The 22,392-nt window shown below is 44.7% G+C and overlaps 1 protein-coding gene across 2 annotated transcripts; it reads left to right on the forward strand.

Annotated features, from left to right (window-relative positions):
* The first annotated feature begins 15,966 nt into the window (after positions 1-15,966).
* On the forward strand, positions 15,967-22,392 carry LOC136476975 (CRS2-associated factor 1, chloroplastic). 2 transcript variants are annotated; one of them, XM_066474963.1, is made up of 5 exons: positions 15,967-16,629; positions 16,711-16,838; positions 18,496-18,721; positions 20,580-20,707; positions 20,783-22,392. In XM_066474963.1, exons 1-5 carry the CDS (start codon positions 16,011-16,013, stop codon positions 21,701-21,703), a joined length of 2,022 nt encoding a protein of 673 aa, XP_066331060.1. In that variant the 5' UTR covers positions 15,967-16,010; the 3' UTR covers positions 21,704-22,392. The 2 variants fall into 2 exon arrangements, with proteins under 2 accessions (XP_066331060.1, XP_066331059.1); XM_066474962.1 differs by having other exon boundaries at positions 15,967-16,838.

Below are 22,392 nucleotides of genomic sequence, written 5' to 3' on the forward strand. Positions count from 1 at the left end.
TTTCAAAGGATGGACGACAAGGTTAAGGATGGACTAGTTCTAAGTGTCGATTGGAGTTGGAGTGACACTTAGAGTAGTTTAGGACTTTGTTTTTCCTTTGGCCATACTATTAAGGGGGGTACGAACGGGTAGCTTGACCTAAGTGAGTCTAGTGGGTTAGGTGTGGTGCACACTTGCTAAAACTAGCACTAGGTAGCTCCAAAATAGTCCTTAGATCCAATGGAGCAAACTTCATTCACATATGATTGAGAGTTGGAAGTGAATGAAGGGTCAAATACTGACCGAACACTGGCTCTAGTGTGATCGGACGCTGGCTCAGGGTCCGGTCAGTTCATTTGACCAAGGTGTTTTTTGTCTGGTGCGACCGGACGCTGAGACGTCAAGTGACTGGACGCTGAGGGTCAGTGTTCGGTCGACATCAGTAAGGTTCCAGTGAGGGAAAATCTCGACCGGACGCGTCCGGTCAGTGCTGACCGGACGCTGGCCAGCGTTCGGTCACACTATAAACACTGGAGTTCGGGGTGAACTGACCGGCGCGTCCGGTCAACATGACCAGAGCGTTCGGTCACCCCGTAGAGGCACATAACGGTTCATTTTTTAGCCCATGTTATAAATACCACCGCCATTCGTGTGTAGGGGTACTTTTGCTCATTCCAACAGCTGAGAAGCATGTTTAAGAGTGCCAAGAAGAGCAAGGTCCTAGTGAGGTGATTGAGATTTGAGAATCCCAAAGAGAGCCCTCATTAGTGAAGCAAGAGTAGCAAAGTGTGCATCCACCCTTCTCATTCGGCTTGTTGTGGTCAAGTGAGAGTTCGTGCTTGTTACTCTTGGTGATCGCCATCACCTAGACGGCTTGGTGGTGATTGGGAGTTTGGTGATCATTCGGCGGAGCTTGTGGGTGACCCAACTCAAGTTGTGAGTGGTTGTGGGTGATTCACCGCGACGGAGTGTTAAAGAATCAACCCGTAGAGAGCACTTGATCCTTGCGCGGATCAAGGGGGAGCTACACCCTTGCGCAGGTGCTCCAACGAGGACTAGTGGGGAGTGGTGACTCTCCGATACCTCGGCAAAACATCACCGTGTTCCTTCTCCTCTCTTTACTTTAAGCATTTACTTTGAGCTATTCAATACTTGTCATTTACATTCCTAGAATTGCCATGCTAGAGTATGATTGAAACTTAGGGTGCTAAACTTTTGTGCGTTAGATCAATAGAAATACTTTCTAGGCATAAGGGGTTAATTGGGCTAACCATAGGATTTGATTATTGCAAAGAAATTTGTAATTAGCCCAATTCACCCCCCTCTTGGGCATCTTGATCCTTTCAACATGAATAATGAATAGCATAAATAGTAATCATTAGTGTGCATCTTCATCATCGGTATCATCCGTGTTCATCATCTATTCTGTAAGGGTCCAAGGCCGCTCGTGACCGTGAGCATGGCTTATATACCAGTTTTACACTCTGCACAGGTTGTACACTTTCACTGTGAGTCGTGATTTACCCTTTCGCCCGAGGCGGCCAACCTCTTGACCCACTACCAAGGAAGGTCGGCAGGGTTCACTATGAAGCCTTTCAAAGGCTCGTCTAACAAGTTAGGGCCACTAGATTCACTTGGCAAACAGATATAGGAACCCCCCTGTCGAATGACATAATTCCATCATGGCTATACACATAAGAGTAGAGGTTGTCCTATACCTGATTCAACAAGTCATTCTTACGCCAATAAAGGTAACCTCTAACAAGCTAAAAAAGGTCCTTATACTGAGCTAAAGCTAGAGCCATGTAGCCCTCATAGCTATACTATAAGTCCTGGATGTTCGCTTATAGATAAGTCCTTAGGGAGAGGAATCTAGAGCACCATAAAAATAGCCTAATGCTCTAGCCCTCTTGTTCCATGTTGCTAAAAAAGCATCTTTTAGTGTTTATTGCATATACCATTAGTCAAGTTACAAGGTCATGATTGTAGTTGAGCATTGGCATCATACTACCCAATGCAATACCCCATAGGTATCAAGAAATAAGGTACAAAGTACTAGGAAATCCTTAGTGGCAGTCAAGGTAGACACATGCAGTATGAATTAAATGATTAAAGGTGTATAGGACAACAAGGAAGATCCCATGCTATACTTGCCTTAAAACTCTGATCCTTCTTCAAGTCAAAAACCTCAAAGAAACTCCTTGATCAACACGTAAAGCTCACCGACTGGACAAGATCATAAAGCACCACACAAGCATCCATGCAATCATACATGAAGCAAACAATAGATCTAAGTTAGAATAGTACACCAAACATATGAAACAACAAGTTGAAGAGTTTGAAACATGATTCTACGCATCACTACGATCACATAGAAGCGAAGATCACGCTAATCAGAGTTACGGGGATCAAATTATAACTATTCGAAGTTAAGAACAAAATGATCAAATTTTATTTCTGAAAACAGTGGCTTACATGTTACTAATACATAGATTATGAAAATACAAATCTAACGCAACTTGAATGGGTTAAATTGGAGTTAAAACGAAGAAACTATGCATAAAATAAGATCAATGGCAATTCTATAAATATTTTTAAATCAATTTCATATTAAAAATAATTAAAAACCGAATTAAAACAGTCCTGTGGATCGGGCATCATTTTTGGAAAATTGTAGGGTTTGAAACGAAAAATCTAGGGGCATATGTTGAATTATTTTCAACAGAGGGTGGACTGCGGGTTGATTTGAGAAAACTACAGGGTCTCTTTAGCAAAACTATAGGGACAGCAGGTTATATACTTAAAAACTTGGAGGACTCTTTAGCAAAATGGCCCACAAAGGGGTATGATCTATTTTCAATTGTTGATCCTGAATCGAACGACTACGGTGGCTCTTGGGCTCAGACTGGCCGGAACAGAGGGCCGCGTGGAGGTCGGCCATTGCCGGCGACGAAGCTCATCGGCGAAGCTCAAAAAACAGGCTATGGGCCACGGTTTTCAATAGGAAAAGCATGGGAAGCAAGAGGAGCTCAAAACAAACTTGAAGGAGGGGTTTAGAGCGGCTGCGACGGCATGGTGGTGACGCGGTGCTCACTTTGGTGGCTTAGAAATCCGGCGATGCAACGGTGATGCGGCTAGAAGAAAAGAGAGCGAGAGAGGGGGCACGGCAAAGACTAGCGGATTTGTTACCTTGTCCTGAAGCGCGGCAGATAGCTCAATGAGTCGTTGAGGCGGTGGTTGGACGAGTTTTGTGCCTGCGGCGGCTTGTGAGCTTACGGCGGCATGGCTTATGGCATGGAGGCGCTACGGATTGCTCAACTTTGATGGGAAAGCGGCATGGGCACGGGGCGGTTGCTATTTATGGGGCCATTCGGCTTGTGTGGCACGGCAAGGAGGAGACATGAGCGACGTGGCATCGGCGGAGTCCGTGGCAGACACGCGTGAGGAAGACGGCGCCGACAAGCGGACCCGGTGTGTTAGTAGAAGCAGGCAGGAAAAGGCATGGGACCGGCTGGTTAGTCGGACAGAGAGAGGAGGCAGAGCGAGTCGGTGCGCACGCTGGGCCGATCGACTGGGCTGGCTGTGGTTGGGCTTTTGTAGGAGGGAGAAAGGGAGCGGAGAGGAACGCTTGGGCCGGCTCAGAAGCAGGCCCACGCGGTAGAGTGAGGGGAGAGGAGAAGGAGCGGGCCGAGGAGGCTGTCTGCTGGGCCAAAAGAGGGAGAGGGGGTGTTTTCCATTTTCCTATTTTCAATCCAAATTCAAATATGATCCAAATCAAATTCAAATATAGTTTCAAATATACTTTTCAATTCCAATAAAAATGAGCAATTTTAGTAAGCTTCCAAAAATAAATTTTACAACCCTTTTTAAACTCTTTTATTTTCCTATTCTCTTTTTCTTTCTTTTCTTTTACTTCAAAGCTATTTTAATTTATTTTCAAAAGCAATTCAAACTATTTTCAAATTTACAAAAACATTTTGAATTCATTTTGAATTTTAGATTCAACCCCTCATTGTAATAGATCAAATGCACCAGCATGTATGCACATCCATGTTGCTACTCCTTATGATGAATTTTAATAAAATAAAAAAATATTCTTTTTCCTATATTCATGAGCACAAAAACAAGTATTTAAATGAATTTAACTTTATTTTAGAAAATGCAAATTTTAGGGTGTTACAATATGATACTATCATAACCATCATTGCCATTGGTATTGATTGAGTTGAACATTCTTACATCACCGATCATGTGTTGAGTGCACCCACTGTCAAGAACCCAATGCCTTCCTCCGGCTTTGTAATTGACCTACAAAAGAAGATCAATTCCTTTTAGGTACCCAAACTTGCTTGAGTCCTTAAAGGTTAGTGACCAAGCTCTTTGGCACCCAAATGGCTTTCTTCTTTGAGCCCATCCATGGTGTACCAATGAACTTAACTTTCACACCATTTATACCCTTAGTAAGCACATAGAAAGAATTAATCTTAATTGAACTTAACTTTCACACCATTTATACCCTTAGTAAGCTCTTGTTCTTGCACTCATGCTCTTTATGACCAACTTCCTTGCAACTAGTGCAAATCTAACTATCGTTCTTCACAAAACTAGTCTTGTGAGGAGCAAAGGCCGCCTTGCCTTTCTTGGGGGTATAGCCCAATCTCTATTTATAGAGAGAAGCTCTTTGGTTACCCAAGCACATAAGCAAGCGGTCCTCACCACCATAGACCTTAGCCAAGGTGTGAGTGAGCTCATTGACCTCCTTCTTGAGGGTCTCATTCTCAACCATTAGTGAGGCATCACATGTGAAACCATTACTACTAGATGAGGTGAAAGTAGAAGTGCTACAAGAAGGGTTAGTGGGAGCAACAATGATAGGCTTATAGAATGATTCATCAATTATATCACAAGTTAAGCCTACATCACATATCTCAACATGCTTCTTCTCATTTTGTTCATTAAGCAAAGAGGAATGAGCTTTTTTAAGCTTCTTGTGAACCTTGCCAAGCTTCTCATGGGCTTCCTCTAGCCTCTCATGAGATGCATTGAGCTCATCAAAGGCTTGCTTAAGGACTTTTAGTTTCTTACGCAAGCTTTTGTATTCCCTTCTCTTAATATCAAAGTGTTCTTTAGCATCATCTAGCATGCCAAGTAATTCATCCTTAGTTGGTTCATCATCATCACTATCACTCTCATTTTTATTTTTATTATCATGTTCCTCATCACTTCCATCATCATAAGTTTGTACCTTAGTGGCCTTAGCCATGAAGCATGATGGAATGTCAAAGAGAGAAGACTTCTCATTGATAGCAATGCTTGCAAGTGCCTTTTTCTTGGTGGTCTTGTCATCTTCACTATCATCGTCATCACTTGAGGAAGCATCACTATCCCAAGTGACTATATATGAACCACCCTTCTTCTTCTTCTTGAAGGTCATCTTGTTCTCCTTCTCTTTCTTTTCCTTCTTGTCCTTCTTCTTGTTCTTCTTATTGTCATCACTATTGTCGCTATTGTATGGGTATTGAGCAACAAGATGATCTTTGCTTCCATAATTGAAGCACCTTCTTGATTCTTTCTTGTTCTTTGATGAAGACTTCTTTCTTCTAGCATGGTAGCCCTTCTTCATCATAAACTTGTCAAATCTATTGATAAAGAGAGCCATCTTCTCATCATCCATCTCATCAAAGCTCAAGTCTTCATCTTCACTTGATGATTCTTGCTTTGCCTTGCCCTTGGATGATGTGGACTTGAATGCCACACTCTTCTTCTTGTCATCCTTCTTGTCATCTTTCTTCTCTCTCTTTTCTTTCTTCTCATCATCATCTCTATATGTATCATTGGTCATTATATCTCCTAATACTTGGTTTGGTGTCATGGTGTCTAAACCACTTCTCACTAGAATAGTGACCAATGTGCCAAATCTTAAGGGTAAGCATCTCAAAAACTTATGGGAGAAGTCCTTGTCCTTCACCTTCTCATCAAGTGCTTTGAGATCATTGAGAAGCACTTGTAACCTATGAAATATCTCTGGCACACTTTCATCCTCCTTCATCTTGAAACTAGCAAACTTTTCCTTGAGGATATATGCCTTGGCACCCTTCACGGTTTGAGTGCCCTCAAATGATTCCTCCAACTTCTTCCATGCTTCATGGGCCATCTCAATATTCTTGATTTGCTCAAATGTTCTCCCATCAATGGCATCATGAATGGCACTAAGAGCAATGTCATTGTATTGAAGAAGCAATTCTTCGGTGGTGGTGGGATTCTCCAGATCTTCTATCTCAGTCTTGGTCTCCACCACTTTCTAAACCTTCCTATTGATTGACTTGATATATGTTGTTATCATAGCCTTCCAATAGGGATAGTTTGAGCCATCAAATTGGGGTGGTTTTTTGGTGTTGTTGATTTGAGCCATTTTGACACCGAAGGTTGTTAAGCCTCAAATCATGGTGACCATGGCTCTGATACCACTTGAAAGGTCCTAATGGCTAGAGGGGGGTGAATAGCCTATTAAAAATTTCTACAACAACACTTAGCAAACTAGTTAGACAAATGTGAGGTGAAGCGAGTGTTGCGCTAGCCTACTAAAAAGCAAGCCACCTACCACAATTCTAGTTTCTATAGTCTCTAGCCACACAATGGCTATGTTACTATACTAAGTTAGTATGCTCTCAAAGGCTAACTAAAGAGCCACACTAACCAAACTAACAAGCTCTTACGACTAGCTACACTAAAGAGCTTAACAACTAGTTTGCGGTAATATAAAGAGAGAGAGCAAGATGGTTATACAGCCGAGTCGAGAAATGAACCAATCAATCATAAGAATGAATACCAATAAAGATCAATCACCTTAGAATCAAATGATGACAAAATGATTTTTTACCAAAGTTCACTTGCTTGCTGGCAAGCTAGTCCTCATTGTGGCGATTCACTCACTTGGAGGTTCACGTGCTAATTGGCATCACACGCCAAACCCTCAATAGGGTGCCGCACAACCAACACAAGATGAGGATCACACAAGCCATGAGCAATTTACTAGAGTACCTTTTGGCTCTCCATAGGAAAATGGTCAAGAACCCCTCACAATCACCATGATCGGAGCCGGAGACAATCACCAACATCCGCTCGATGATCCTTGCTGTTCCAAGCCATCTAGGTGGCGGCAACCACCAAGAGTAATAAGCGAATCCCGTAGCGAAACACAAACACCAAGTGTCTCTAGATGCAATTACTCAAGCAATGCACTTGGATTCTCTCCCAATCTCACAAAGATGATGCATCAATGATAGAGATGAGTGGGAGGACTTTGGCTAAGCTCATAAGGTTGCTAAGTTAATGCAAATGGCCAAGAGAGTGAGCTAGAGCTGGCCACACGCCTTTAAATAGAGCCCCCAACGAAATAGAGTCGTTAGCTCCTTAGTCCTCTAAAACATGGGCTGACCGGACGCCCTGGTCAGGTTGACCAGACACAGGACCCTAGCGTTCGGTCGCTCGATGCTCGCCATGTGTCATTAGCCTCAAATGCTAAGCGCCCGATCTTAACGGCTAGTCAGCTTCGCGCCACATGTTAAGTTATGACCAGACGCACTATAGTGTAGGACCGGATGCACTGTCGCCAGGCATCCGGTCACTTCCAGTAAGGTTCTAGAGGCAGAAATTCATGACCGGACGCGTTCGGTGGCTCATGACCGGACCTAAGCCTACGTCTGATCAATTCATTCTCTTTGTTGCTAGCGTCAGCGTACATCACTAGGTGACCGGACACACCCCCTACGCGTCTGGTCTCTCTTTCTATTCAGCATTCGGTCAAGGGACCGATGGCAGCCTTCACTGCGCGCCACTGACCGAACACGGGGTCAGAGTCCGGTCACTGCCCAAGGCAGAGTCTAATCAATACGAAACTTCTCCTTTTGACCCTGAACTTCACCACCCTTGATCAAATGTGCCAACAACCAAGTGTATCACCTTGTGCACATGTGTTAGCATATTTTCACAAATGTTTTCAAGGGTGTTAGCACTCCACTAGATCCTAAATGCATATGCAATGAGTTAGAGCATCTAGTGACACTTTGATAACCGTATTTCGATACGAGTTTCATCCCTCTTAATAGTACGACTATCAATCCTAAATGTAATCACACTCGCTAAGTGTCTCGATCACTCAAACCGAAAAGTTCTTATCAATTTCACCATTGCCTTGAGCTTTTTATTTTTCTCTTTCTTCTTTTCCAAGTCCAAGCACTTGATCATCACCATGGCATCACCATCATCATGTCATGATCTTCATTTGCTTCACCACTTTGAGTAGTGCTACCTATCTCATAATCACTTTGATAAACTAGATTAGCACTTAGGGTTTCATCAATTCACCAAAACCAAATTAGAGCTTTCAGGGGGCCCTGGCTCTGTTGCAGCCACCAAATGGGATCTGCATCCAGTTTACCTTAGTCGCACCTTCGATGCGCCTCCATCTCCACCAAAGCCGACTGAACTGTCATTGTCCCGTGACCTTGTCTACTGTGTGACGAGCTCGAGGCCACCATCACCGAGTGTAGACGACGAGTCAGACATAAGTTAGAATATGATAACAACTCCATGGCAAATAGTGCAAGGTAGATGTGATATGTGTTTTTCCTTTAGTGGATTGATTATTAAAAGATTGATGTCAAGAACGGAGATGGTTTACCGCAAGAAACACAAACATAGACGGTCGGGACTCGGGAAACAGATACGCGGATGGAAAAACCGGTACATAGGAAGAAACCTAAGAGCATCTCCAAGAGTTCCCTAAACCTACTCCTAATCCTAAGTTTTTAGAAAGATCTACAAAAATCCATCTCCAACAACTCCTAATACAGTTTCCTAATATTTTAGGAGTTGGAAAAAATCCCCCTCATCCACGTAACTTTATGCGCCGCAGCCTCACGCGTATCCTTCGACAGCATTGTCCAGTGAGCGCGATGGCATCGAGGGCAAGGTTGCCATCTCTGGTGAACGCGTCCGTAGCACCCACCGACACCGCCCAGCCGTTCACATCCGCACACTTGGCCCCACCGTGAAATTCGCCGCCGTCAAGCCACCTTTGTCCGATTCCTTTCGTAGCCAGGGCCGCCTCATCCTTGCGCTCCATTTGGACACACTTGCGGCAGTCCTCTTGGTCGGAATCGGCCACGCACGCCATTTTCTGCTTGCTGGTCCCTCCTGCTCCTCCTTGTTTAGACGCGACCGTCGTGAGGCGCCCACTCTTTGGGTGGCCCAGACTTGCCCGTCATCGCTGTCGCTTCTAGCTCACTAGGGATGGATGCTCCCGCGCTCTGGAGCCTCTACACCTCAGCCATTATCCGGCTCTCGTCCACTAGCGGCAGGCCGGAGAGGGTCTCAATGACGTACTGGTTGAAGAGCGCTTCCTGGATCCTCTCGAAATAGGTGGAGACGTGGAAGGATGAGGCGAGCACCTTAAGCAGCAGCAAATTTAATTTTTTAGATGTCATTTATTAGAAACTCTTGGAGATGATCTTTTTTTCCTCCCCAAATTTTTTTTGGAGTTACCAAACTACAAGTTTTTAGAAGAAAAAAGTAGGAAAGTCCTGGAGATCTAATAGACGGTCCATAAATAAATATGCAAGGATAGGCCAGACAAAAAAAATCAGCAAAAATTTTGCTCTGGCAGCTGCCATTCATCCAACGACTCAGGGCTATCGACCTGGACGGCAGTCCAAATAGCCGCCCAGGCAAACAAGCGCCCCATCTAGGCCCACCAATCCAACATACACCCAGCCCTCCTCAGCCCCTCACAGCCTCACGCATACACCCAGGCACCTAGCTGCACGGCACCAGTGAACCCTAACCCTATCCTTAGGAGGAGGCGACAATGTGGCTCACCCGGCAGGCCAGCGGTGACGGCGCGACGCCGCACGGGAGGTGGAGGCGCTGAGGTAGTGGCGAACCGGCGTGGTGGCACGGGCGTGGGCGACCCACGAGCAGCAATGGGGGCGCCGCACGGCCCCGACCGCGCGAGGCGCGAGCAGGGGTGTCACGCCCCGTTGTCGCCGGCAATCGCCGCCGACATGAGGAGTCTAGGAAGCACCGAGAGATGAGGAAACGGGAAGAGGAACCTTCCTCTTTCACCGATCTTAGATTTCAAAAATTCGATGAGTCTTACAGCGACGCAACGCACGCTTAAAACATACCCCTTGGCCTATGGCCCACATGTCATACTCTGTCTATTACATAACTGCTAGAATCCGTCTTTTGGCTTCCTTAGTGACTTCCTTGGTTTATGCCTTCTTCAACTCACGGTGTACTAGGTCTGACATCTCCTCCCACCGAAGATGATGCTTGACCCCAAGCAGGTGCATGCGAAAATTGTTGATGAAGAACGTTGTAGTCTTCCTAGGTTGTTGAGGTCGGTGGTAGACCTGTCCACTGAATGAGCACCTGTGGAATAGCGGCATTCCCGCGCTTGACCAATCGGCGCTCAAGTACCTTCCTAGGCAGGGCCGTCGTGGCCTCAATATTAGTAGTAAATGGAAGCTCAGAGAAAACTGGTGTATAAGCTGCAACAAAATGTTTAAGCTGTGAAACATGAAATACATCATGAATCTTACTGATGTCTGGAAGCTTCAGGCGACAGGCCACCCACCCAATGCGTTCAGTAACCAGATAGGGCCCAAAATACTTGTAGGACAGTTTAGGGAATGGTCGATTTTCCATGAAACTCTATGTGTACGGTTGCAGCTTCAAGAGTACTTGGTCACCCACTTGGAACTCAAGGTCAGTACAATGTTTGTCAGCCATCACCTTGATCCTGTTCTGTGCCCGTGCCAAATTCTCCTTAAGGGCCTTCAAATGGAGTTCCCTGTTCTCTACTAGTTCAGCTACCATGACTGGTGTTGTCTGTTGTATAATAGGAGCAGCTCCAACCTTTGGATCATAGCCATATAGAGCCTTGAATGGAGAACACCCAAGAGAAGTATGGTAAGTACAATTATACCACAGCTATGCTAAAGATAGCCAATAGTGCCAGGTTTTGGGTGAGTCTTGGATAGCACACTGCAGGTATAGTTCAAGACACTGATTGACTCTCTTAGTCTGTCCATCACTCTGGGGATGGTAAGCAGTGCTAAGCTGGAGGTTGACTTGGTAAAGCTTGAAGAGTTCCTTCCAAAAGGCACTAACAAATATGGTGTCTCGATCAGATACAATGGAGTTTGGAAGACCATGAAGCTTGACAATGTTGTCCATGAAAAGCTAAGCTATGGCAGAAGCTGTGTATGGATGTTTAACTGCCACAAAATGAGCAAATTTGGTAAGTCTGTCGACTACTACCATGATCACACTGTACCCATTGGATTTAGGTAGGCCTTCTATGAAATCCATAGATATGTCCATCCACACCCCTTTAGGAATTGGGAGAGGCTGCAATAGTCCAGGTGGGGGTGATTAGAATGCTTGGCTTGCTGATAGACAGAGCACTGCTTAACAAAATCTTCCACAGCCATCTTCATTCCCTTCCAGGCAAAGTGAGTCTTGAGTCGCTGGTATGTTGCTTTAGTACCTGAGTGACCTCCAATAGTGCTGGAATGGAAAGCTGCTATAATCTTTGTCTGTAAGGCTAAGTTTTGAGCAATCTAGAGCTTGTTCTTGTACCTGATGACACCATTATCCAAGCTGTACCCTGCCATATCAGGGCTGTGAATAGCCAGTTGGGTCAGCAGCTTCTGGGCCCTTGGATCAGTTGCATAAGAATGAAGTACTTCCTGCAACCAATCAGGTTTGACCATAGAAACAGCCTATAAGGTGTGGAGGTGAGCCACCCTGGATAGTGCATCTGCTGCCAAGTTGTCCTTCCCTTTCTTATAAACAATTCTAAAATGTAGCCCCATCAGTCTGGCCATGGCCTTCCTTTGCATATCAGAATGCAGGTTCTGTTCCTAGAGATAAGCTAAGGACTTGTGGTCTGTCAAAATAACAAATTCTTGTCTTTGTAGATAGTGTCTCCATCTTTCAACTACCATAATCAATGCCAAGAACTCTTTCTCATAAATGGAGAGATGTTTGTGCTTTTCACCCAAGGCTTTGCTAAGAAAAGCAATTGGTTGTCCCTTTTGCATCAAGACTGCCCTAATACCATCTGCACAAGCATCTGTTTCCACAGTGAATGGTTCTTAAAAATTGGGTAGGGTGAGAACTGGAGTATGGGACATAGCAATCTTTAACTCATCAAATGCTGTCTGTGCATTTGGATTCCACTGGAACTGCTTGTTCCTTAATAGATTGGTCAGTGGTTTGGCAATGATGCCATAACCCTTCACAAACTTTCTATAATATCCTGTTAACCCCAAAAAGGCTCTCAGTTCTGTAAAAGTTGTTGGTGTGGGCCAGTGAACCATAGCTGCTGTCTTCTGAGGATCAGTGGCTACCCCATCAGCTGATATAATGTGGCCCAAGTATTCCAACTGGCTTTGAGCAAAGGAGCATTTGGACTGCTTCAAATAAAGCTGATTGGCCAACAGTGTCTGGAGAACTAGCTGTAAATGTGTCTGGTGTTCTTGTAAGGATTTGCTATATATGAGAATATCATCTAAGAACACTAGGACAAATTTCCTCAGAAAAGGTTGAAGGACTTGGTTCATGATGCACTGGAAAGTGGCTGGTGCATTAGTGAGCCCAAATGGCATTACCTTGAACTGATAATGGCCCTGATGTGTTTTGAAAGCAGTCTTGTACTCATCTTCAGGTAACATTCTCACCTGGTGATACCCTGACCTCATGTCCAACTTAGTGAATATTTCTGCTCCAGACAACTCATCAAGAATCTCTTCAATAACTGGCATTGGAAATCTGTTCTTAACAGTCATGTCATTCAACTTTCTGTAGTCCACACAAAATCGCCAAGACCCATCTTTTTTTGACTAGGAGGACAGGGGAAGCAAAAGGGCTATGGCTGTGGGTGATTAACCCAGCCAGTAACAGTTTCTAGACCTGCTCTTCTATTTCAGTTTTGTGTTGAGGAGAATAGTGGTAAGGTCTGGCATTGATAGGTATAGCTCTAGGGATGAGTGGAATGGAATGATCATAGCTCCTGGATGGTGGTAGTGTCTAGGGATCATTAAAAACTTGGCTATGTTGATCAAGAATGTGTTGTATAGATGGAGATGGTTCAGCTGGTGGAAGGTTGGGTGGAGATAAGGTGGCATGGGTGGTTTTTACAATAACAAAAGCCCAACTGTTATTGCCTTTGGTGTCTTTGTATAACTTACTGGCCGATATGGGTTTGGCTTGCAAAGGAGGGGAGATAATGCCCTAGAGTTTAACTAGTTTGTTGTGGATGTGGAACTTGAGAGTTTTGTTGGACCAATCCACCTCCATAGGGCCTTGTTGCTTAAGCCAGTCATAGCCCAAGATGGCATCATAAGTAGTCATGTCCAAGACTATCATATCACTGCATAGAGTATGCCCCTGAATATACCACTGTAAGTTCTTTACTTTGGCTGTAGTAGTCAACATGTCTCCATTAGCCAATCTGACTGTCCTTGTGGGAATTGTTACAGTAGCTAACTTGGCCAATTTCACAAAGTTGGAACTGATGAAACTATGTGAACTGCCAGAATCTAACAAGGTAAGCATCACTTTATCTTGCACAAGGGCTTTGAGCTTCATAGAGTTGTCAGTATCCATACTAGAGAGTGCATTCAGAGATAAGTGACAGAAATCTTGTGCAAGAGTCTCTTCAATAGCTAGCTGATTCAGCATATCTTCTATAATTTCCTCTTTGTTTGTGTCTAGATCATTGATAACCAAGGCATGAACTTGAGCCTTGTGATGTTTGGGACAAGTGTCTTGGTGGCCAGGCTCATATTTATCACCACAAGCAAAACACAGATTGTTAGCACGCCTGTAATCTCTCAACTGCCTAAGTCTTTGCAGATTGGCATTGTTGGTCTGAGGACTAGGAGTGTCCTGCTTCTGAAACTGTGGCTTGGGAGCAGTAGTGTTCCTGTTATATTTGGCCCTGGTTCTCTCTTGGGTTCTCTGCTGGATCTTGGCAATTAGAGCTGCCCTGTCAACTGTGAGTGGGACATGGGGCTCTACCGCTGCTCTGATGTCATCCTTGAGACCGGCTACATAAGCTGAAGCAAAGAAAACCTCATCATAGTGGCTGTTGTGCATGGTAATGTTATACTGCAGTGCCTGAAACACCAAAGTGTACTCTTCCACGGTACCACTTTGCTTGAGAGCTAGCAGATCAGTGATGGCTGTACGAAAATCATCTATCCCAAACTTGGATAGAACGACTGAACAGAATGCAGTCTAGGAGGGCCAAGTGCGACCCTGTTTGTAGGCTTGCCACCATTTGGCAGCATTGTCCTGTAAATGCATTGTAGCATATGTGACCTTCATCTCCTCTTCAGTCTTGTAGATTTTGAAGTAGTTATCATAGTTGTCCAGCCATATCTTGGGATGGTTGCCATCAAAAGTTAGAAATTGCATCTTGGGAAGTGCATGGTGATGTGTGGAATCCTTCTGATGATGCTGCTGTCTGTTGGATGGCTTAGTCTTCACTACATAGTCTTTGTGAGCAAAGATGTTGTCAAAATGTGCCTCTTTCGCAGAGCCCAACGAAACATTCTCTGAGTGATGCAGCGCAGCCTCATTCTCCATCTGACGTAGTGTTAGCGAAGCCACTGCTTGTCCATTTGCCTGTACTTGCTTGGATATGAGTTTCTTCTCTGCCTTTGTTTCATCCACACTTTGCTTCAACTGCTATTGGATCAGACTGATATCATTCATTTGTTTGAACACGAGGTCGAAATTGTCCATGACTTGCTCCCAGTGACTCTTTTCATCATCCGTGTTGGTCGACATGGCTTTGAGGATGAACTTGGTCTAAACCGAAGGCTTAGGAGGAGCCGTCGTGAAGAAGTTGAGATACAGTGGACTGACTGGTGTAGTAACCGGTTTGGCCTCTGCCTCCCCAACAATCTACCACACCAGAACTGCAGACTACGCCTGGACGCACGGCACCACCAAGGAATTTTACGCGAGAACTTGTCCCGCAACCCGAGTGTGAGCACGCCACCGCCAACGCCACCGTAACCCAATCGAGTAAGAATGCTACGGAATTTTACATGGGAACTTGTCCCGCAACCCTCGCAATCCTCGAATGAGTGCCAAAGTAACTCGTATCCGCCGCTGCCCCCAAATCGATGCCGAACTCTAGCCGAGGAAAGATGACGTAGAATTTGGTGGGTGGGAATTGGTGTGTTGTGGATGGGTGGAGATGGAAAGTGCAGAGCTCAGGTGGAGTGTTGCCACTGCCGGAGCCGACCCAGTTCAACCCAAAGGAGGGACCTCTGGTTCCTTCCGTCGAACACCTCGAGGGCGTTAACGGAGATCCCCTGTCCACCGGAATTACGAACTGCAAATCAAGGCACCCGGTCGTGTTTCGCACTAAGATGGACTGAGCAACTGCGGTGAGGTGGATTGAAGGTAGTAGGTTACCGGATGGTAGAAATGGCGGCGCCGCTGCGAGGCAGCCATCGCCGGATAACTAGCGCGAAGAAGAGCTGCGGTCGCCCGTCGCCCCCCACGCCGAGGATACACCGTCTCTGATACCAACTGTCACGCCCCGTTGCCGCCGGCAATCGCCGCCGACGTGAGGAGTCAGGAAGCACCGAGAGATGAGGAAACGGGAAGAGGAACCTTCCTCTTTCACCGATCTTAGATTTCAGAAATTCGATGAGTCTTACAGCGACGCAACGCACGCTTAAAACATACCCCTTGGCCTATGGCCCACATGTCATACTCTGTCTATTACATAACTTCTAGAATCCGTCTTCTGGCTTCCTTAGCGACTTCCTTGGTTTACGCCTTCTTCAACTCACGGTGTACCAGGTCTGACAAGGGGGCGGGCGCGGTGGCTGGGTCTGGCTGCGACTGTGACCTCTAATTTTATGACGCGCTCGGCTGTCGAGTTACCTTATCCCTGCGTCGAAACGGAAGCTGCCGTCCCCTTGCACTGCAAACATTCCATGGCGACTGCACCCTTGCCCTCTCGTTCCCTCCTGGCCCCAGCTCAGCAATCCCATCCACGGCTTCCCGCGCCCCTCCGCCTCTGCCTCTCCCACCACAAGCAACCTCCCACCGGCCCCAAGCGCCCCCGACGCGCCGTCACTTCGCATCCGGCCTTCTCTGCAGCCGCGCGGGGTCGTGCCAAGAAGATTCCCATCGCGGACACCGATGAGCCCGCCGCCGGAGTCCGCGTCACCGATCGTGGCCTCTCTTACCGCCTCGATGGCGCGCCATTCGAGTTTCAGTATAGCTACACTGAGGCCCCACGCGCACGCCCTGTAGCGCTCCGTGAGGCCCCGTTCCTGCCGTTCGGGCCCGAGGCCACGCCACGCCCGTGGACGGGAAGGAAGCCGCTGCCAAAGAGCCGCAAGGAGCTTCCGGAGTTTGACTCGTTCGTGCTGCCACCACCGGGCAAGAAGGGGGTGAAGCCCGTGCAGTCACCGGGGCCGTTCCTCGCCGGTATGGAGCCGAGGTACCAATCGGTGTCCAGGGAGGGCATACTCGGGGAGCCTCTCACCAAGGAAGAGGTCTCCGAACTCGTGAAAGGAAGCCTCAAGTCCAAACGGCAACTCAATATGGGTGGGTTCCCTCTCTTGCTGTGGATTCAACTGTGTCGCCGGATTAAAATGTGGATTGTTGGTACATGTTGGCTTGCTGCAGGTAGGGATGGTTTGACACACAATATGTTGGAGAACATTCATTCACATTGGAAGAGGAAAAGAGTTTGCAAGATAAAGTGCAAAGGTGTCTGCACGGTGGATATGGATAATATCTGCCAGCAACTAGAGGTAGTTAGCTTCTTTCTCCTTCCTTTTGGTTCAGTTGTTTGTGTTAGTCCAGCTGCAGGAATAATGATTATCAATACACAAATCAAATGTATCAGATCAGATGGTTACATAGGAAGCTTATCTCGCTGTTTACCTGGTCTTGGTCAACAGTTGTGATCATAGTTTGCTAGTTGCTACATGCTAGGCATTTTGGTTGCAAGCTGCCAGGTTAATGCTGGAGAGTAGGGATGTGAATAGGGTTCTTGGACAGGTGCTAACAATCCATGAAAATAGGATTATATGGTATTCACTGGCTAACTTCCAAACTACCACCAAGAAAAGATTGCTTTGGCTAATAAAAAGATTATGTAGCAATCAAATTTCTAGAAGTTTTAAAGCTTTTGAGGAAAATGTTTCTATGGATATTTTTTGCTAACAACCCCGCACAATTGTTTTTTAAACTTTTCTTGAAAGTAAAAATCGCTTTTCATGAACGAGTACTTTCTGGCTTGAACTCGTACTAGCACTAGATGATGTATTCAACTGAGAACCATGGTGTCCGAGTTTAAACCATAATTCTTTTTCCAGGCTTCCACATTTAAGAGCACAGTAAAAAGTGGAGGTCTATGGTGATTCAGCAGAGTAGTGCATTTATGACCATGTCCATGCATCAACAAAATTTCATGATTTAATAGGGACGGGCGTAGGATAGTTAAGACCAATAGCCCCAACCCTTTTTCTCTGAATTTCTAAAGTTCTTTGATGTTTTAGTACCTAAATCAGCCTTAAGTTTTGTTTTACTTGCTTACATTACTGGCAAGTCACCGGCGAGGACTCAAGAAGTAGTAGTAAATTTCTAGGAGCTGTGTGTGAGGGGATTAACGCAAATATTGCATAAGTGGTAGGTGGGGTTGACGTGAGGCATCCAGATCAGAATTTTGCATGACAATCAAGCACATATGAGCCCAAGAAATTGATGATGCTGAAATATATGGTGGACTTCAAGCTGAAGGGTCAACAACTAAATGATATTGCACTTACTGCCAAACATCTGACTTACCCCATAAACATTGGAGTTATGAAAGTAGAACAAGTAGTTTTCTATGATTAAGAAGGTTACCAGTAACATTCAGCTTTCCAAAGTTAACTATACTAGCATATCGGCATTGCTCTTTACAAGAAGCCTAACACATGTCATACCTTTTCTCTGGAAGATATAGGATTTGGAGTTGATGGGTACAGCCAATACAGAAATTCCGAATCCTTTTTCATGATGCCATTTGCATCTTTGGCCACCGAAATTGATCACACAGTTGAACACATCTACTTCTTAGATTGTATTTTTTTAATCGTCTTAGATTATTATTAGTTGAGCTGCATCAATAATGATATCAGTACACAAATAAAATGTAATCCAATCAAGGTGTGAAAACAAGTAAATAAGATACAAGTAAATTCCCAGAGAGGCATGCAAAACTCATACACCTACCTAACATTCTCTCATTCTTGAGACTTTGAGAGGCTCGTGTTTGCTCCTTGAAACAAATACATCATTCATACTTTTAGAAGTCATCTTAGTTAGATATAGTAACTACTGAACTTATTTCTGTGGTTGCATTTTTCTCTCTTTTGACTGCATGTTTCTCTCTTTTGACAACTTTGTCATATACTTCAACAGGAAAAAGTTGGAGGAAAAGTAATACACCGCCAAGGGGGTGTCATATTTCTTTTTCGTGGTAGAAACTACAATTACAGGACCCGCCCATGTTTTCCGCTTATGCTCTGGAAACCCGTTGCACCTGTGTACCCGCGCCTTGTCACGAAGGTCCCAGGTGGCTTAACTCCAGACGAGGCCACAGAAATGCGCGCGAGAGGACGTCAGTTACCACCAATTTGCAAACTTGGTAAGGCTAGTTTCTTTTTTTCGGAGTATTGGTTCCTTTGAACTGTTCTGAATTTTGGATATACAGCATATTTCATGCGCCCCCTTGTTTCAGGGAAATCACTACCTAAATTTTGGCTTATACTGATGCTTAACTCATTGACAAGTATTTTGGCTAAATTTAAAACATGTTTTTGTTCAGATGCACCATTTCTTAAAAGCCTAAAAGTACCATATGATCATACACGATGTGTGCCGATTAAAAAAAAATGGAATATACAGATATGTTTTTTTTTTTCTAAACACGCAGGAGATTTTGTGTTAAGAGAGAAAGAAAGACCAAAATAATCAAGTACAATGACCTTACATGACCAAAGCATGCTTTTGACAAACACCTTACACCATCAAAGCAATGATCATCAGACAACATGTTACCTGACCAAAACAAAGACCGAACACCACCTTACATGGCTCTTCGACCAACACAATGCCTACATGGAAACCAATGACTCCAACTGACCTCAATATGAGATAGATCCCATTGGAAGTGGCCTGGCAACTAGGATCCTTGACTGCCAACCGAGGTGGACAGGTAGATGCTTCAAGGATCTTCAGATCCCATCCATCCGCCATGGCAACCTTGACGAGGAAATTCATTGATGGCTTCAAGGTGAGACCACAAATCCTTCGCACCAAGGAGGTCACAAGTGATGGAATTTCTTCAAACTGAACAACAATTCGTTGCACCTATGCCAACAGCGCGAAGGACAGGAGAATCGGTGATGGCGACTGAAGCCTGCGAGAGAGTATCCCTGCACTCCATTTCCCTGGAGCGCGGATGGCAATTTCCAGTTCTCGCAATCAAGCAGATGCCTCATGGATGGATGGAGATGAAGGCACAGCATCTGACAGAACTGTAGATGGAGAGGAATCAAGCAATGACACCTACTACAGCCTGACTGATTGGGGTGCTCTGGGAGGAGGACCTGCTGACACGACTGGCCATTCAACTTAGCACGTGTAAGACTGAGGCTGCATGTAATTGCGAGCTATGTGACCTTCACGCTTACAACAGAAATAGCTAGATGCATTCTTGCAGTTTGCAGCAAAGCGCTCACTACTCAACCAAAAGCAGCACTGGACAATCAGATCAGCATGCACCGAGCTTGTGATTCAACTCTAAGAGTCCGGTGGCGGTGGAGAGATTTGGCATTGGTTTTGTGATGGCTGAGAGGCATGTTGTGGCAGGGATTGGCGAGGATAGCTGTTGAAATATAAGTGAATTGCCCATCTTTTCCTATCAGCTTAAGTTTTTGGGTTGAGTTGGTTGGTGCATACAATTCAATATGGTATCTCAGCGAGATGTGTTGAGTTCAAATCCTGGTGGGCTACAATTCAATATGGTATCTCAGCGAGATGTGTTGAGTTCAAATCCTCGTGGGCTGCAATTAAATAAAAATAATTGCAGCTGACTCCCTGTCAGCTACTGCAGTCCTGGTGGTAGTGGAGAGAGGCAACCAGCGACCAATTAGGGAGGGGAGGGTTGCCAAGAACATCCTCCCTTTGTTGGTTTTTTGTGGGCCCTTGAATTGTGCACACATGGGGATCTGGCAAGATTTTAGGGGACTTGGGTGCCTGGCACTGGCCTATTTGCCACCTAGGTGGCCCCCAATGGCTCCCTGTCATGTTGAGAGAGAGCGGTGAACATTTGATAGCTGTCCTGTACTCTTGGTTCCTCCTGGTTTTCTGAAGTTCTTTCATGCTGTGCATATTATATTTATATCCAACTGCAACATAGCACATATGTATGCAATGTGTCGTTCAGTAATTGTACTTTTACAACTCTTTGTACACTCATTAACTTGTCCAATTTTATATAGGGAAAAATGGTGTTTATGCCAACCTTGTGAAGCAAGTCAGAGAAGCATTTGAAGCATGTGATCTTGTCCGTGTTGATTGCTCAGGTCTTAACAAAAGTGATTGCAGAAAAATTGGAGCTAAACTAAAGGTTTGATAAATCTTGAAGAATGTTCTTTAGTCATGGATTATTTTGTTCAGAAGTTGATGAACTCTACCTTCACAGGATCTAGTTCCCTGTATCTTACTGTCTTTTGAGTTTGAGCATATACTGATGTGGAGAGGAAGTGATTGGAAATCATCTCTTCCTCCATTAGAAGAAAATAGTTTTGAGGTGACAAAGGTGCAAGAAAGTTTAAGTGGCAAAGAATCTAATGAAAAGGTTACACATTCAGGAAATGTTCTGACCCAGATTGAGTTGGTCAGTGTTGCAACATCTCACAAAAACTGCAACTTGGGTGAAGGTCAAGAAAAATTTAAAGATTCCATTGCCAGTGATATGGTACTGAATTCTGCAAAGGAAGTTCCTGCATTGTTCCATTCTACAGGTATATCTAGAACTGAACCCTCAGCAGACACTCCATTGGAATATTCACCATTAAAGCCAGTATGTGATATTATGGATCCATCCCTGAAGTGCCAAAGTATCCCAACAAACAACAGTGAAAATAGAGGTCTGGTGGAGAAGTCAGAACATTGTCCGGATGCTTATAATTTGGAGACAAAGAGGAAAAGAAATGATGGTATAAAAGGTAGTGGTTCTAAAGTTCCATCCTATATAGAGGGATTATTATGTCTTTTGGAGCAGGCCATTGACAGTGGCAGGGCACTTGTTCTGAGTGAAGATGAGCTTGTTGATTCAGATCTGATCTATGAAAAGTCTGTTGCTTTTACAAAGTCAATTCCGCGAAGAATGATTTTCGAGCATACTCAAAGGAAGTCCAGTGCCAGGAGAAATGGGCCAGACAATCATGCAAGAATTAAAAAACATCTTGTAGAAAATAAACTGTCCAGCAGTCATGTTGAAAAGAAATGTATCGCTAATGGAGGATCGGCAATGCAGACAAATGACCATGCACAAGAGTTTCTATCTGATGTTCCTCAAGGTACCTTACGAGTAGATGAACTAGCAAAGTTACTGGCTTAAGAGGTGATTGTTCTTTTATCAGCCATAAAGACCGGTATCAACATCCTTCGTTTCATGTGCAAAATTTGCATGTACTCTGAATTTGGTTAAAACAGGTCTCAGGTCTGCTGCGTCGTGGTGAGTGCTTTTTAACCTTGAAATACTGCACTATAATCCTGTGCGATGTACAAACCACCTTCAGAATATGTATTCAGTCTGATTTGTCAGTTGTCACCATGATTGGCCACTGATTATGGAGAGAACCATCACATAATTCTCCTAAAGACATCTTGGACGAAATGGCAAGCCGAGCTGTTGCAAAAAGGCATTGAAAAGTTACTCTGGCTGAGTCGCTGAGATAAACAAACAGAGCTACAATGACTGAGACAAGACAAAGACGTTGAAGTTTTGACTCATTGCCACCTTTCAACTTTACAACAATACAACTCAGCTGACTTGTGATAAACAGATGCGGGATTTTTCAGAAACAGATGTGGTGACTGTTGGGCGTTGTACTTCTCAATGGTCTCTTGTAGGAACAAGAATGGTCTACTGTAGGAACTTGTGGAAATGTCAAACAAAGAGACTTTCACTTGAGTAGTTGTGGCATGTTTGAAATTTTGATGTCGTGCAAGAATTCTGTAAAGAACAGGGGTTCGCATTCACATTGAGTTGTATACACGATTATATTAAACATGGCTTTTACAATG

The sequence above is a fragment of the Miscanthus floridulus genome, chromosome 8 (genome assembly GCF_019320115.1).
Source record: "Miscanthus floridulus cultivar M001 chromosome 8, ASM1932011v1, whole genome shotgun sequence".
Taxonomy (NCBI): domain Eukaryota; kingdom Viridiplantae; phylum Streptophyta; class Magnoliopsida; order Poales; family Poaceae; genus Miscanthus; species Miscanthus floridulus.